At 36.4% G+C, this 16,004-nt stretch overlaps 1 protein-coding gene across 12 annotated transcripts in view; it reads left to right on the top strand.

Moving 5' to 3' along the window:
- The window catches only part of PTPRK (protein tyrosine phosphatase receptor type K), a 382,447-nt gene that overhangs the window by 340,574 nt on the left and 25,869 nt on the right, over positions 1-16,004 (top strand). For 2 of the 12 annotated variants that reach the window (XM_086877038.1, XM_086877026.1), the window contains exons 14-18: positions 5,334-5,472; positions 6,578-6,619; positions 8,767-8,796; positions 12,487-12,647; positions 14,746-14,781. In XM_086877038.1, coding sequence (XP_086733164.1) covers positions 5,334-5,472; positions 6,578-6,619; positions 8,767-8,796; positions 12,487-12,647; positions 14,746-14,781 — 408 coding nt within the window. The remainder of the gene's footprint in view (positions 1-5,333; positions 5,473-6,577; positions 6,620-8,766; positions 8,797-12,486; positions 12,648-14,745; positions 14,782-16,004) is intronic. The other 10 variants (XM_086877028.1, XM_086877027.1, XM_086877029.1 and 7 more) reach the window with 6 other exon arrangements.

The following is a 16,004-nucleotide window of genomic DNA, read 5'->3' as shown; positions in this document are numbered from 1 at the left end:
GTGGTACCATGCAAACAGCCCTTCAAAATCCTACCAGAATTTTCTGCTTGAATAATTGTGTTTGGATGAGTAAGTAGAATATCATTATCTTGATTCCTACACCATCTTCTTGGGAAGGTATAGGCGAATAGATTTTGTGCTGAGTGTCATAAATTCTCTGACAATTTTGCAAGGCTCTGTGTAAATTTTGAACCACAGAAGGAAGGAGAAGACAGGAAAGAAATATGTGCCGTGACTGGATTCCTTATGCCACAGTATGCTTCAAAAATTAAGTGTAAATAATTTGTATATGCTCAATTTTAGAAGTGGATATTGGATTTTTGGTGTGTTTGATTAAAAATGTAGTTAAAAAAATTAGAGTAATTAAGTACATCAGGAAATCGTGAGATGATGGACTCTACCTCATCTGATAGAATTTTACTGTCCCTGAGAGAGTTAGCTACACTAGTCTAATTTAGTGCTGTTCACAGCTGAACTTCATGCTATTAATCATGGAAGTTGACTGATTGAATGCTCCCCTTTGTCATCTATTAAAACAAGGAGAACAACTTCTTATATGGTGACTGTTACTGGCTATGTGCAGAGTCAGAATCACTGGATCGAGTTATTTTATGAACTTTGTGAGTGGAACTGTGGAATATGATTGTTGTTGCTGTTCATTAGTTCAGAAGAAAGGCAAGTAGATAAATTGCTAAAATCCAGTGTTCACCTCCCAGTCTAGCTCATAAATCTTCAGTGCAGGCAGCAATTTTTGTACAGGAGGAAGATGTAGTTAACGCTCTGTTTCAGGTCAGAAGCTCTTCTTGCAAATTTTATGGAAGATGAGTTTGTATGGGCTGAAAACTGCAGGGTCCTCTCTTTTTGGATTTACAGGATCAAAGTGCAAAAAACATACTGATATGCAAGGCAAAGGTATTGTAAAAATTAGCACTTAATTCATGGTCTATTACAGTAAGGCTGCCCAAAGGAATTAGTAGTCAATAAAGAGTCCATTTTTGTATGATGATCATTGTGTTACCATGCAGGGTTCTTTCTCAGATCAATAAATTACCTTTTAATAGAGTCTGATGTTCAAGATATAAGAGAGGATTGCAGGACTACATTACTAAAAATGAACATTAAAAATTAGTAAAGCAGGTGTTTTTATAATTTAAATAATTTTAGAGTATTTTTGCCCTTCTTAGAAATATACAGTAGTTAATTCCAATTCTCAAAATAATTGTATTTCTCCGGTTTAGAGATGTTGTGTTCGGATGTTGTTGTGGACCATGTCAAAGGCTTGCAAAAGTCCAGATAGATGATCTCTCTAACTCTTCCCTTGCCCGCTGATGTAGTCACTCCATCACAGAAGGCTGCTCAATTGGTTAGGCAAGTTTTGTTCTTGATGAAGCCTTGTTTATTTCAGTTGTTTTGTTTGACAAAATCAGCAGTTCAGCCTGCAGAAGAGCCACTTCAGAGGACTAAATCCTGATTGTCTTGTAGAGGGTAGAGAGAGCAAGTTCTCACAGTAAGCAGAAGTTTACTTGCTGCTGTAGTCCTTGTGCAATCAGCAGCCAGGAGATATTCACTTATATATGTAGGTTTAACATGTAGACACAAGTTTTCTCTATTTTTCACTCTGGTTATGAGCTTACCCATGTAAGCTCACACATGGTTATTACAACACACTTTATCACAGTTAAAACACAACTAATACGAAATGTTTTCAAAGTCATACATTTGATTAAATTATTCTATGCTACATTCAAGAGCTTCCTCAAAACAGTCATTGCATGCAATTCACGTAGATTACAGTGTGATTTATATCTATGATTACTTTCATGTAGTCCCCAAATGTAGAATTTAGTCTGAAGAATGCATATATTATCTGTTGCTGGGAATATGCATATAATAATCCTGGATTCATTTAAGTTCAAAGCAATTTTTCTGTTATTGGCAAGACAGGTATCATTTTGCCAGTAGATTTTAGCATTTTGGGTATATGAGGCTCATCCACTGATTATACACTTGGTTAGTGTATGACTATTCAATGACATTTTCCTCAATTAATTTAGGACTCTCTGGTACATTTCTAGTGTGCATCAGCTTTATCTCATAAGTAGCCTTAAAGTTCATGGAATGAGTTACTGTCCCTTACTTCAAAACCCTTAATGTATGGAAACAAGAACAAATGGTCAAACAGTAGATATCCTTCTGGCTTTCCACTGTTGTTCAAAAGACTTGACAGAGAGCTTCATTTTGAAGTTACTGGTGATCCAAACCAATCATTTCCTAGAGTGTATATAATAAAACACCTGTGCCTAAGTTTGGCCATAACCAAATATGTAAACACCCTCCGTTACCTTTCCTTCAGATTTTCTGAAATGTGATAGTTGTTTTTTCTAATGTAACTTTTCTGAATGATACAACTGTGTGTGTGGCCATGCAGTAGTTTTAAACATGATTCTGAGAAGCACATATATTGCAGCTTACTCTATCAAGTTATAGGTATCCTATCTTTCTCCAGAGAAGTGGGAAACAGGTCTGTCATTCTTTCCCCTTCACTCTCTCATCACTAATACTCCTTTCAAAATATGACTGTCCTGATCAAAGCTCAAGCCTGTAGTGATGGATGTATTTTTGAGCCTTCAAGTTTTGAAGTGCATCTTCAGGTCACATTCAATCCCTATCATTCGTATTTTGAAATCTCTGAGACTTGGCCTTAAATCTCCATCCACACAACTAAATCTTTTGCTCCAGCCTTAGTTATTGTGCAGATTGAGTAGCTCTTACCTTTGCTAGGTCAGAGCTGCCCAGCTGCACTCACATTGTACAATTCCAGACACAGCAAATATCCCATTCCAGTATGCTCCCTCTTTACCCTTCCCATGTCCTTGCTGTTTCTCAGTACTCCATACAGCAAAAATTATTTTTTCCCCCCCATTAGCATATAAAGCCATTTATATTTAGCTTAGATTTGTCTTTTGACTCTACTGATTGGCCTTTTGGCTCTACTGCTTATCAAATATTCATTCACATTTGTCACATCCAGCCTGGCTAATACTGGGACTGGGAGTTGATTCATTTTAAGCATTGAGAAGGTTGAATACCTTCATCTTCCAGTTCTGCCTCAAAAGTCATGCCCCTCATTTCCTCTGTTAGACAGCATCATATGTGTATCCAACATTAATTCTAGCTTGTGTGTGTTGTACATGCACACATCTCTTGCCAGATCCTCACTTTTACCCCTTGACACCCCTACAACACTTATACTACAAACACAATATACAGTGTTCAGTCCTTGCAGGTTATGTATGCAAGTGTGCATGCAGGCGTGTATTTACATAGAGAAGGAAACATTTAGTATTTCTCAGCAGATAGAGTTCAAGCTGTAGGTGAGAGAGATGATTATAATGATGAATTCTTATGATGATGATTAAGTTTTACGATTAAAGCGCTACCAGATCTCTCACTGTCTGTCTAGCTCCCGTGTGGGTGTCTGGAAGAGAGCACACTAACTCAGAAGGTTTTTCTGAGGGTAAGTTGTACATGGTTCAGATACTGCAGAGATGAAGGTTACAGAAACAAGTAATAAAGAGTAATTTTAAACAACAGCAGTATCCTTCCTTCAAAAGGTACTATGGGTTCCTGCATGTGGAATACAAAGAGAAATGATCTGTAACATGGTTAAACCCAGAAAGCATTAGATACCAATTATCCCTGATAAGGACTACCCTGGCTTTCTAAATGGAGTAGATTTTCAGGGGAGCAGTAGCCTTTCTCTCATGTGACTACACCTTGGTTTTTGTTCTGCTGCTTTTGGTGATCTGTTGAGAAGCAACCTACTTTCAGACTAAAGGAACTTTCTGTGTAATGACATAAGCATGAGGATACCAGCAGTTTGTAACTTATTCCACATGAAGATGCTGTGAGGGGAGAGGTGAAGGGGCATCTGCTGCATGCTGGGTGGAGTGTGAGAGAAGGGCCAGAGGGAGAGCAAGCACACATACCCACCCCTTCATGCCAGTGAGTAGAGCAAAGGCCACAGCCCTAGAAAGCAGGAACTAGAGAACCAGAAAGCCATTTACTGTTCTACAAGTAAACATCTCATGGGATTTTACCCCTGGCTGAAACTTGTTTATACTTTTCATATTTTTACCAGGCTGGAAAAGCTCTTGTTCCTGGTCCTTTTTACACCAGGCTGTTATGCAAAGAGGTGCAGACTGAATGGCTGTGCACTTTCATGTATATTATATTTTTCTCTGTAGAACAGTGGTTTGTGGGGTTTCTTTCAGGGCCTATAAACAGAAATAAAACTACTGCTGACTTCAAACTTGGCTTTGTGGATGACCTTATTTAGAGAATCAAAATTCCCAGTAGAATGCAGATCTCAGACCAGATGCTGTAAGGTGAATTAATGTACAAAGGTGAACTGAAACTGGATAGAGGACAGAAGTACTGCAGATTAGAGTTCACATGGCTTGGAAAAATTGTTTTACTATTTATTTGTGTGTAAATGCTTTCTTACTATTCAGTGTTAAATATTCCATATTTAATATCTGAAAAAAATAACATTAAATGAAGTAAGGGTGGTAAGTTGATTGTCTCTTGTTTGTCTTCTGCTTTTTAATACCATAACTTACTTGGAAATCCAGGTGCATAAACACTTCTGCATGTGTGGAGGTGTGTGTGTGTATATATACACACACATATTTATTCAGCTGTATATATACACATATACATGCTGTTGCAAGGAGGGGAACAAAGATGGTGAAGGGCTTTGAGAGGAAGTTGTATGAGGAGCACCTGAGGTCATTTGGTTGATTCAGCCTGGAGAAGAGGAGACTTGAGGGGAGATGTCATTACAGTTACATCTTCCTTGTGAGGGGAAGCAGAGGGGCAGGCACTGGTCTCTTCTGTCTGGTGCCCAGTGACAGGATCTGAGGAAATGGCCTGAAGCTGTGTCAGGGGAGGTTTAGGTTGGGTATTACTGAAAGGTTCTTCTCCCAGAGGATGGTTGAGCACTGGAATGGGCTCTCCAAGGAAGTGGTCACAGCACCAAGCCTGGTAGAGTTCAAGTGTTAGAACAAATCTCTGAGGGACATGCTGTGTGTGACTCTTGGGGATGGCTCTCTGCAGGGCCAAGTGTTGGACCCTTCTGACTGTGCTTATTCTATAGTTCTGTTAAATTTATAGTATGTCTACATACGTATGTGTAGATGCTTAAACATGATGCCTATATCTGTATTTTGACTACTGTATTGACACACACATGTTCAAAAATTGTCACCAAAATTATTTCCTTGTCTCTAGTGCTTACACATTTAAGTAACTTCTTTTTTTGATTCATTTAGCAGCAGCAACAGAAGAACCTGAGGTGATTCCGGATCCAGCTAAACAAACAGATCGAGTGGTGAAAATAGCAGGAATAAGTGCTGGAATTCTGGTATTCATCCTACTTCTCCTTGTTGTCATATTGATTGTCAAAAAAAGGTAAGAAAATGATCTGTGCTGATTGATCTTTTTTTTCCCCCCCTCCCTATCAAACTATTTTTAAAGGCTGTTTTTTACATGTCTTTAGGAAAAAAAAAAAAAGTTTTAGGACTGGTAGGTCCTTTTGGTCAATTTTTGAATTAGTTCCTTGTATTTTCTCTTGGTTTTGCTGTGATTCTTAGGATGTCTTTAAAGATACTATCTCTTTATATGTAAGATCTGATAACTATACATTTTCTCATACTATTTATTTCCAAGGATTTTTAAGTTGGAGATGGAAGAATGTACAGATTGTTAAAGTGGGTGGATTTGAAATTCTTGTTGCCTTTTTTATTTTTTAAAGCAAAGAAAAAATAATAACTTATTGCACTTTTCATGTTTTAACCACTTAATGAATATTATTTTCTCTATGCGGCTCTAATGAGTTATTTGTATTTGTATGTTACACAACTTGAAAATAATGTAATTTTATACCTCTATTTATGCTCTTGTAAACTTGGAGTTTTTTCTTAAAAGTCATACCACATCACTGTAAAATTATCTAGTGAGTCCTTAGTGCATGAAATTGTTTAAAAGTGTATTAATTTGAGTGAATTTAAATTTTTTTCAGTGCTTTCTTAGACAGTAAGCAATATCGCCATCTTCTGGCATTGTTCAATGCTATCCCTGCATCCCAATGCTCCTACCTGTAGTAACTTGTGCTATCCTATTGCTTGGTCAGTGTTTCGAAGCCTAGCCTTCCCAGTAGCTGCAACTCTTTTAACCTGCCATAAAAGTTCATAATATGTCCCTATAATTCTGTAGTTATAGTTTAGAAACTAGTTCCTCTCTCTTTGTGCAACCCATCCCTGGTGGGTCCCCTTCATGTGGCACAAGCTGATTTCTCTTGGATAGAACGAGCCCTTTGCCTTCCCATGGTGTGTGCGTTGCGTTCCCTTGCCTTTTTCAGAATGTATCATAAAAAGTATTTTTGTCATTGTTGAGTATATTCCTCTGAAATTCAGCTTGCTATTATTTTTAAAGATTAAGATCATTCTCTGTGTTATGATTGCTGGTTTGCATTAGATTTTTTTAATTTATTGCCTTTTTACAATTATCCCTGGAGATATATAACTTGGAGAAGAAACGTCTGCATTAGAAACATTAGGTATGCTTATAGTGTTCTGTGTTAGTTAGCTACATATGTGATTTTTCCCAAAAGTGCTTTTACTTTTCTCTGTTGTTTACCTCTGTGGTTGAGAATTAACACATATGCAAAAGGTTCAACTCATCACGTGCAAAAAAGACATACAGTCAGCCAGCCTTCTTTATTTACACGACTTTTGAAAAACAAAAGAAGTTGTTTTTCAGCTTTAAGGTGGAAATCTCTATATTTTAGCTTTGTAGCAAGGTATGTGCTGGGAAATACCATCTTAGTGCGTGTTGCAGTGGTCCCCTTATGTTTAATAGAAAATTCTCTGTGTGTGCACGTGTGTTTGTGTGTGAGAACAAGGCTGTCTAACACTACAGTGTCAGTCACTTCCAGATGTGATTGACTAGTTTTGCAAATAGCAAACAAACAAATCCATGTGTACATTTATCCTGTCCTTTTTGCCTCTTCCATTCAGAGTCCTTTTAGGCTCAAGTTTTTGCTATTGAATGGTTTGACCAAAGTGAGTTAATTAAATCTGTGAAGTAATATTTTTAAATTTTGCCTTTTCCCCCCTCCCCTCCTCAGAAACTGTGAAGGCAGTATTCTTTTAGAAATTATCATCATTCTATAGTGCATAATATTTCTAAACTCCTCTAGTATTTTGTATTCTAAATAGGTGAGAAATTAACCTGCTTAATGAATCTTTAATGTTTAGCAATTTTTCATCACAATAATTTAATTTGTTATCCATTGCATATGTTGTAGGTGTGCCATTCTTCTCCCCCTCTGCCTTTAGTGAAAATGGGCACTTTTTTTACACCAGCTTTAGTCAAGGTCTCTTACAAAAAGCGTAGAAAAACTGTGTTCCTGAGTTAAATCAGTCCATCTAGTGAATCAGGGCAATTCAAAAAATAATGAAGCTAGCAGCAGCTGTAAAAACTCTGACACATTCACACATACAAAAACACACTTCACGTAGTTGTGGTGGGACTAAAAACCAATCCGTCTGAATCATCCTCTGTAGTGTACCTATTCAGTGATCCATTATGTAGTATCCCTTTTGGTACCCGAATTGACCACAGCTTATTAGATGGAAAAGTCAATAAAACAATGGTTTCTGCATTTTTATTGGTTTATTAAGTCGTATGCACAGCCACCGCTATCTCAAACTGATTAAATGCAGCATTACATTTTATTGAAAAATGGAGTACTTAAGCAGTTTTGTTCATAAGCTCGAGATGTTTTAGGCTTTGCCTGATCATTTTGTACAAATTGGTTTGAAGTTTTCCTCAATGAAGCTCTTAACAGCTTTTACAGACTTACTGGAGTAATCAAACCAGCTAAGAAAAGGGATACTGCATCTTTAACAAGCAATGCCATTTTTATTTTCAAAATCATTGTTGGACTATTTCCAAATGTCCTTCATTTCCTTCCATTTGTTTACCTTCCATGTTTTTAATGCTTAGCATGACTACATCAGCATTTCCAGTTGTAAGATTTTAAAATAGAAAGCATATGTTTGCATTCAGGAAATGTGTGGTGGATATGCCAGTACACACATGTCTGCTGGAAATGTGCAGTTTTCTTTAAAATGTGTGTACTCGTACAGCTACACACAGTACGCATACAAACATATATGCATACAACTGTGTACTGATAAATATGTTAAAGTGAATGACAAGAAATTGTTTTCTGATTAAATGTATTTATTAATGGAACCTTTATTTTTTTTTGTGACTGAAAAGTAAAAGGCATATCTGCTGACAAGATTTGTACACAGCTGTTCATTTGTCATGACATCTAGGCAGTAATCATTATATTATGCTGAACTGCATGTTGAAGTTACACAATCCATTTAATTTTCAAAATTTTTGGCAATAAGTGAAATCTCAGCATGTAATTTTCTCAAGTGATCTTTCTGAAAAACAAATCATTTTTATACGCTAGGGGTTTTTTAATTTTTGTTTTTGTTTGTTTTTAATTGCATGGCAAAGTAAGGCTAGTTTGTGCATGAGCAAGTTGAAATGCTAACCAAAGAAACATGAATTTTTCAACTTTTTTTTTTTTAAACGCACATTTCTCTGCTTTATTGGATGTGACAGAGTCACGCTTTTCATTCACCATTGCTTCTCTTTTTCCACTGTCTGTGATTTGCTTGCCAGGAGGAGCTACTATTCTTACTCCTACTATCTGTAAGTAGAATACGGGTGACTTATTATTTTATGTGTTTTAAAGATGCAGTATCCCTTTTTAAAAAAGAAAAACAGTCTCTGTGATTTTTCCAAAGTTTTATTTATAAAAGTTACCTTTCCTTGTTCTCAGGCTTGAAAAATTGTTTGTAGCATTGTTCCTGTTATTCTTACCCTGTTGTTTCTTTTTTTAAAGGGATATTGTATTTCTAACTGTATATTGAGACTTTAGCTTTTTGTTACAGTTTTTTTCCATAACTATCACTTTAATTTTATTATAATCATAATTTAATTTGCATTATGATTCACAGCAACACATCACACAAAGGAAAAAAAAAAAATCTTTTCCCATTTCCTAGTTAGTGAAATGTGCCTGTAAATCACAAACTACATTCTTCACTATCAGTTCAGGAGTGATCTTGCACACCATTTTCCTATGCAGGTTGTAGGCAGATGCCAAACTTTTATAAATAGTTTATGGTCTGCCTCTTTTGCTTTAGGGGTACTTTGCATACACATCCTAAAGTGGATCTTATTTTATGGCATTGGTTTGTATAAGGTTTTGCTTCATTGAAGCAAAACTGACTTTTTTAATACATTGTGGCCAAATGAGTTTTTGTGAGCACTGTGACAATTTTGTCTGTGATTGAGCAAGCAGTTACACGCATCCTTCATTTTAAATAAATGCATAAAGCACTTGACTTCAGAGGAGTTCTGAGGGTTTGCTTGAGTGTTTTGATGAACTGCTGGTGTCCGATAATAATGCTCTTCCACGTTTCTGAGCAGAATTAGTTGACTTCTTTAAACAAACTTTAAAATACTTAAAAAAAAAAAAAAATCAGCTGGTTTAGGTAACTGCCATTCTCTTTTATTGTGACAAATTATAATTTTCTTGTTAAAAAAACAATGGCTTCTACTCAAGATAATTAACCACACAGTTTCATCCTATGATGGAGCACCTTTCCTCTCCAACCACTGTAACACCCACCTGAGCAGATTAATCCACCTGAATCCTTTCAGCAGATAATGAGAATCATTTATGCTTTCTGTCAGCCTCAAGTTCTTTAACCTAATGATTCGCTTAACTATCACGAAGAAGAGATTGCATGTGTCTTTAGCTGAGCAAGGGAAGGGAAAAAAAAAAAGGAAAGGGAAGGAGAAAGAAGTCGTCAAACCCCAAGGGACCCAGGAGCTGCTGAACAATAAAGCTGTCCTCCCATTTCCCAGCAGCTTTGGGTTGCAGCGCCACAGCACAATAGGCCTTTTTAGGCATTGAATCAGAGCATAAGAATTAGAAAGTAGCTACTGTAATAAGCTAATAGCATGAAAGCCTTAATAGCTGTTGATTTATTTAGCAAATCTAGCAGGTTTTGTTACAAAGTGATGCTTCAAAGAAAAGCTTAGTATCGTCGAGAGATGAGATGTAATAGTCTTTTTTGTTCTGTTTCTGAGGTGATGGTAGAAAAAGGTAGAAAAAAAGGTAGAAAAAGGTGATCTTCAATGTATAGAGACTATTTGAAAGACTCTGAAACTTAAAAAACTACTTTGAACTAGAAATGCTAGTTTTGTGGAGGCTTTGATAGTATTGGGAACCAGTTATAAAACTCAAGCAGTTTCACTCTTGGAAGTCCTTGTGGTCTTCATTTGTTCAACCAGAGTATCATTTAAACCAGCTCCTCTTAAGTTAAAAGAAATGTGTGGAGTAAATGTATAAAAGAAAGCATTTTATGGGGGACAGCCAACAGATTTTTTTATTTTTCGTGTAACAACTGATACAGAACCCCTTCAAACAATAGTTTGATGAAAAAATAATAGGTTTAGAGACCACCTTTGAGATTTTTGTAGCAAGAATGTTACTGAGTAGTAATTTTCCAACTATTCCATCTATAGATGGAGCAAAGGGGTGTGTGTGGGGGGAGGAATCTGACAAAATAAGGACATGAGTGTGATTGGTGGAAGAATCTACTATTCATAGGAGGACTTTGTCCGTCCATATTCTATGCTGTGGTCCCTCATCATGAACCAAGACTGTTAACTTAAGAAACAGCCCTGTCATATTTTCTTAAATATGTGCAAGCATGAAGCACTTCTTGCTCTCGAGAGCAGTGTAGGTCCTATCTGGTGAACTTTCCCAGGACTCAACAAGTAAATGGATGGACAATTTACACTAATATTCTTCATAGAATCCCAGAGTAGTTGGTGTTGGAAGGAACCCTAAAGATAATCTAGTTCCAAACCCCCTGCTGTGGGGCAGGGACACTTTCCACCAGATCAGATTTCTCAGAGCCCCATTCCACCTGGCCTTGAGCACATCCAGAGAGGGTAGGTCCACAGACTCTCTGGGCAACTGCTGTCAATGTCTCACCACCTTGATAGTAAAGAATTTCTTCCTAACATCTAATATTATAATATGTAATAGCTGTCTAATATTATCCTTGTTTGCCCTTAGAATGTGCATGGAATATTTAGAGTTGGCCATCCTTTTAGTAAAGAGAAATGTAAGATAAACACTGTCTAAACAATTACCAGAGCATTTGATGGTATTCTAAGCAGAAGAAGCTTATGAAGATAAGCTGTGTTTTAAACATACGTTTTCAAGAACTCAATATATTGAGTGATGATTGTGTCTTTCCCATGTGGTGTCAGATTTATCCAGCTAAGCAGGTTGGCTATCTAATGTATTATAGTCATGGCTTCAGTTGAAAACAGGAGAATATCAGAACAGTTTGGTGCACTTTATGGGTTTCTGCAGAACCAAGGTGCAGCTCATGCTGCTCTGCATACTTCCTGCTACTTGAGATTCATGCTTTAAGTTATAAGTGAAATATATTTTCTGCTTCCATTTGACTCCTGGAGACAGTGAAAATCACTTCCAGTTCTTTCTAAAAAGGGAAGAATTGAGCGATATTTCTGAAGTGTGCACTTTAAGGGCACTGGGTGTTAATTTGAGGGGCTTAGTTGTACAGATTAACTTGGTCTTTGACTGTGATACAGTCAGAGTGTAAGACTGTTAATGTCAAAAATGAAATATTCCCAAACTGCATGAAAAGTTAGAATGATAAGTGTGGTTTTGTTTTTTAAACAGCCAAAGTTAAGTACCAGGACCATAGTGTGGTATCCTCTTGTATATTGAATGGGCAGCACAACCTTTTAAATAAAACATAATATAAATATATAATATAAATATTTATTGAATAATTATGCTTCTTTTGTTACTTCATAGGTTTTTTGACTAACGAAGTAATTTAGAAGGTTACATGACTCTTTTTCCCAACAACGCAAGCAAAGGGGAATGAATTATCCATTTAAAAAATCAAAACAGATATTTAAATGGAGATGGTTGATAAAACTGCATGCACAGATGCTTCTTATTTGTCATTTCAGTTAAAATGTAATTATAGTCTCTAATTTGTTTATATTAGTGTAATTGCTCCACAGGGAAAAAAAAAAAAAACTACTACCAGGGTACAGAAGTAAGCTCTTCCATTGCAGCATTTTCTGTGTACAGAAAACACAAGACCATGACTGTTTCATAGCAGGGCGCACAGTTCTATCACACGCTGAAAAAAATCGCATGCAGGGAAATAAGTCAAACTTTTCCACTACTCAGGATTATAGAGAATGATTACTGCACACATCAGCATTCATCAAATATTAAGGTGGTTTACTTTTTTTTCCTTTTTGGCTGGGCAGCAAACTTGCAAAGAAGCGCAAGGATGCCATGGGAACCACCCGTCAGGAGATGACGCACATGGTGAATGCCATGGACAGGAGTTACGCTGACCAGAGCACTCTGCATGCAGAGGATCCCCTGTCAATCACTTTCATGGACTCACATAACTTCAGCCCCAGATGTAAGTAGACTGTGATAGATACTCTGGAGTGCAGGTGAATATAGAAAGACAGAAAACAATTCTGCTTCTTAAGGAAAATTCTTTTACGCTCCTGGTTTTCCGGGAATGCTGGTAAAGGAAAAAGTTGAGTAGGGATGTTTGTATGTTGTCCTTGTTGGAATGTGCCAAATTATTTAATTAAATATTTGCATGTGCTTTCACTATGCAATGATATTTGTTTTAGAGAAAGTATTATACTTATAGAATACCTCAGTTAAAACTTGAAATTGAGTTTTCCAGCATGAGACTGTTTAATGCCAGCACATTAAATATTACTGCATAACACCACGTCTGTATTGAATAATAATATGAGGTCCAAATTAATTTCTATTCTTTTGGCAGTAAGGACATTAGAACAGAAGGAAACATTGACAATTTTCATTGCTGTTTGAAGTTTAAGAACAAGCTTGTTAATATATCTGAAAATTTGTTCTATATTTGTATTTATTTTTTGTAGACATGCTGGCTGTCTGGTTTTGAAAAAGATTGGGTTTCTGACTGTTAAGGGTTATAGCTGCCACTCTACACCACTCTTGCCTCCCAACATCTGCACTATGCCTTGCCAAAAGCAAGGTACTCCACTGGCAGACTGAATATTTCAAAACTAGTGTGTAAATTACAAAGGGATAAAATTCTACCATAGAGCTGGTAGGAGCCTGAGCTTCTCATAGCTCCATGGACTTGTGGCTTGGCTTTAAACAGATCTGAGCAGCCTGAGCTGCTTCTGAATTGCCACCTTTTGGGAATGACACTCCATGTTTATTCTCATCTCCCATACTGCTTACTATGCTTGAGCAAAATACATCCATTAAGGCTCTTAAGCTCTTTCCTGGTTGTTGTAAGGGAAATGGGTTTTGGAGGAGGGTTTATTGCTTGGTTTATTGAAGCTTACCAAACTGCTAAGTGCTAACATTTTAAGTGTCTCTCAACCAATTATAAATGGGAGTGTCAGCCTGGTGGTTTTCTTACACAGTTTTGGCTGGAACAGGTTGAAAAGTCTCTAAAGTTTGATGTCTTATTGGCATTGGAAGCTGTGGAGGCAGGATTTCAGAGACAGTTTGATATGGACTGTGGTGGAGGCTAAGAATTTATCAGGAATTTATATGGATTTTAGTAAGCCAGGGCTGCCAGGCACCCAGGCAGCCTTTCAGGTGGACTGATGCGATGCCAAGAGCCCATGAGCTCCTGTCACCGCAGCTGTCCTGGCTGGCCATCACTGGTTTCTATCACCCTAGGTGTGAGATTTTTTGTGTATTGGAGGATTTGTTTCCTCTGACCATTGTCTGTGCTGAGACAAGTCTTCCAAGCTTACAGGGTTTCCTGCTATGTGACAAACTTTCAGGCAGATTGTTTGAGAACTGAAGCTTAATTCTGTTACAGACACTTTGATGTTATAATTTTTTGTTCCAGACTGGAACAAAACAAATCCTGAATTCTGCCATTTCTGTCCAAAACAGTGCATTTATCTCTGCATGGTTCTAGCTGTGATAATAAAAGATAAAATTTTATGAATTTTATTCAGACATCTGCATCTGTGTGTCTGTGATTTTCCTACACTCATTACGAGCAATCTCTTTGGTATTGAACATTAAAAAAGCTATTAACAGTAAAAATGTATATAATTTTTTAAATTACCTGGAAAATTTTATAGAAATAGCATTTTATTTTGATATTAGCTGCTCAAGTATTACATGAGAGGATGGGTTTAAAAGAAAAGAAGTGAGTTCTATGAAAGTGAACCTTTATTGTGAAGTGAAAAAAACAATAGTGAAGGAGGAGCCCTTTCAAAAACTAAATTACATGTAATGCCTTCTTTATTTCATTTCAGTAAGGATCTCTTTGCTTTTATCATTACATTTCTGAAGTCTGAAATCACTGCCTTTCATACCTCTTTTATTCTGGATGCTTTCTAGAACTGTATTCTTTATGGTTTTCTCTTGTACTAAAATTAATGGAGTTTAGTTATGGCTTGGTCATACTCTGAAGTATATTGTTTTTATTCTTAAAAATACACAAATTAAGGATAATGTGTTTCTTCATGGGCTTTGTTTTCCTACAGTGCCCAATGATCCACTTGTGCCGACAGCTGTGTTAGGTGAGGACCCTAGTCCTTCATTATCCATTCCTGCATGAGTTCTGTCTCCTTGCATGGTTGAACGTTGAAACAGATTGTTTTATGTAAAACTATGCTGTTGCCAGAAAATAATTCTACACTCAGTTCATCAATTCAGAATTAGACTGACAACAATTTTAGAATAAAAATTATTTTATATTCTCATTAAGAAGTTATTCCTAGTCACTGCTAACTGAAGAGTAAATGAGGAAATATGTAAATGGAAAATACTAAAATTTTTCTCCCCAGAGCTTTGAAACTGAATTCCAATAAACTGACATGTGAAACTAGAGCTCTGTTAAGAGATCTTTAAACATAAAATTGAGGTCCACATTAGCATTTTTTGGCACCCAAAGCTCAATTTTCTAAGTAACAAGAATGAAAAAAAAAATAGAAAATGGAAAAACTTTCAGAATATCTAAGAGGAAACAACTTTTTTTGCATGTTCTGAACAAGTACTTCTGTATGCCTATATTAATTACATAGTTGAATTGGTATTAACCAGTAAATTTCTCAGCTTTGTACTTACTTTAAAAAGAAGAACATACTTTGAAATGGACAGGCTGCATATGTCTATGCTGCATCTAACACTGAATGCAGATTTTAGAGTTGTTTTATTTTTTTTTTTAAATAAGAAGATAAAAGTATAATTTGTACCCAAGTTCTTGGTTGGATAAACACAATGTGCAGTATTGAATTTCAGTCAGTTGATGAGGTTATTTTAGGATAAAAGACAAATATCAGAAATGGATGTGAATATAGACATGTTGAAAATTAGATTCCTAGAAGTAAAGCTTAAAGGGACCTGGGGGCAAAGAAATCCCTTCTGTTTTGAGAAGGGACATTATACATAAAATACAGATTCTTTTTGGATATCGTCTCATTATGTTTTAAAAATTTGTAGCAAAGAAAATTTTGCTCTTGCACTGGAATGTTTCAGTGCCTCTGTCCTCCTTAGTAAGAATAAATTCTGATTCACATTAGTAATTGACCCAAAGGTCAATTTTCTGAGTATTAATTACTATTAACTGGGTGTTACTACTAAGTATTATTAATGCTCACCCCTAGTTTTTCCTAACTAGGCTAATCTAGACTAAATTTTCATTGCCATGGATTGAGTCATCTCCTTTTGAGATAGAAAATATGGAAAACTGGCACGTTTCTGTCCCTTCAAAACTGTCTTTGACACATTGAAAATCTCGTGT

The sequence above is a fragment of the Cyanistes caeruleus genome, chromosome 2 (genome assembly GCF_971803275.1).
Source record: "Cyanistes caeruleus chromosome 2, bCyaCae1.hap1.1, whole genome shotgun sequence".
In the NCBI taxonomy this organism is placed as follows: Eukaryota; Metazoa; Chordata; class Aves; order Passeriformes; family Paridae; genus Cyanistes; species Cyanistes caeruleus.
Note: the sequence above shows the minus strand (reverse complement) of the source record. Positions and strands in the feature narration are given on the sequence as shown.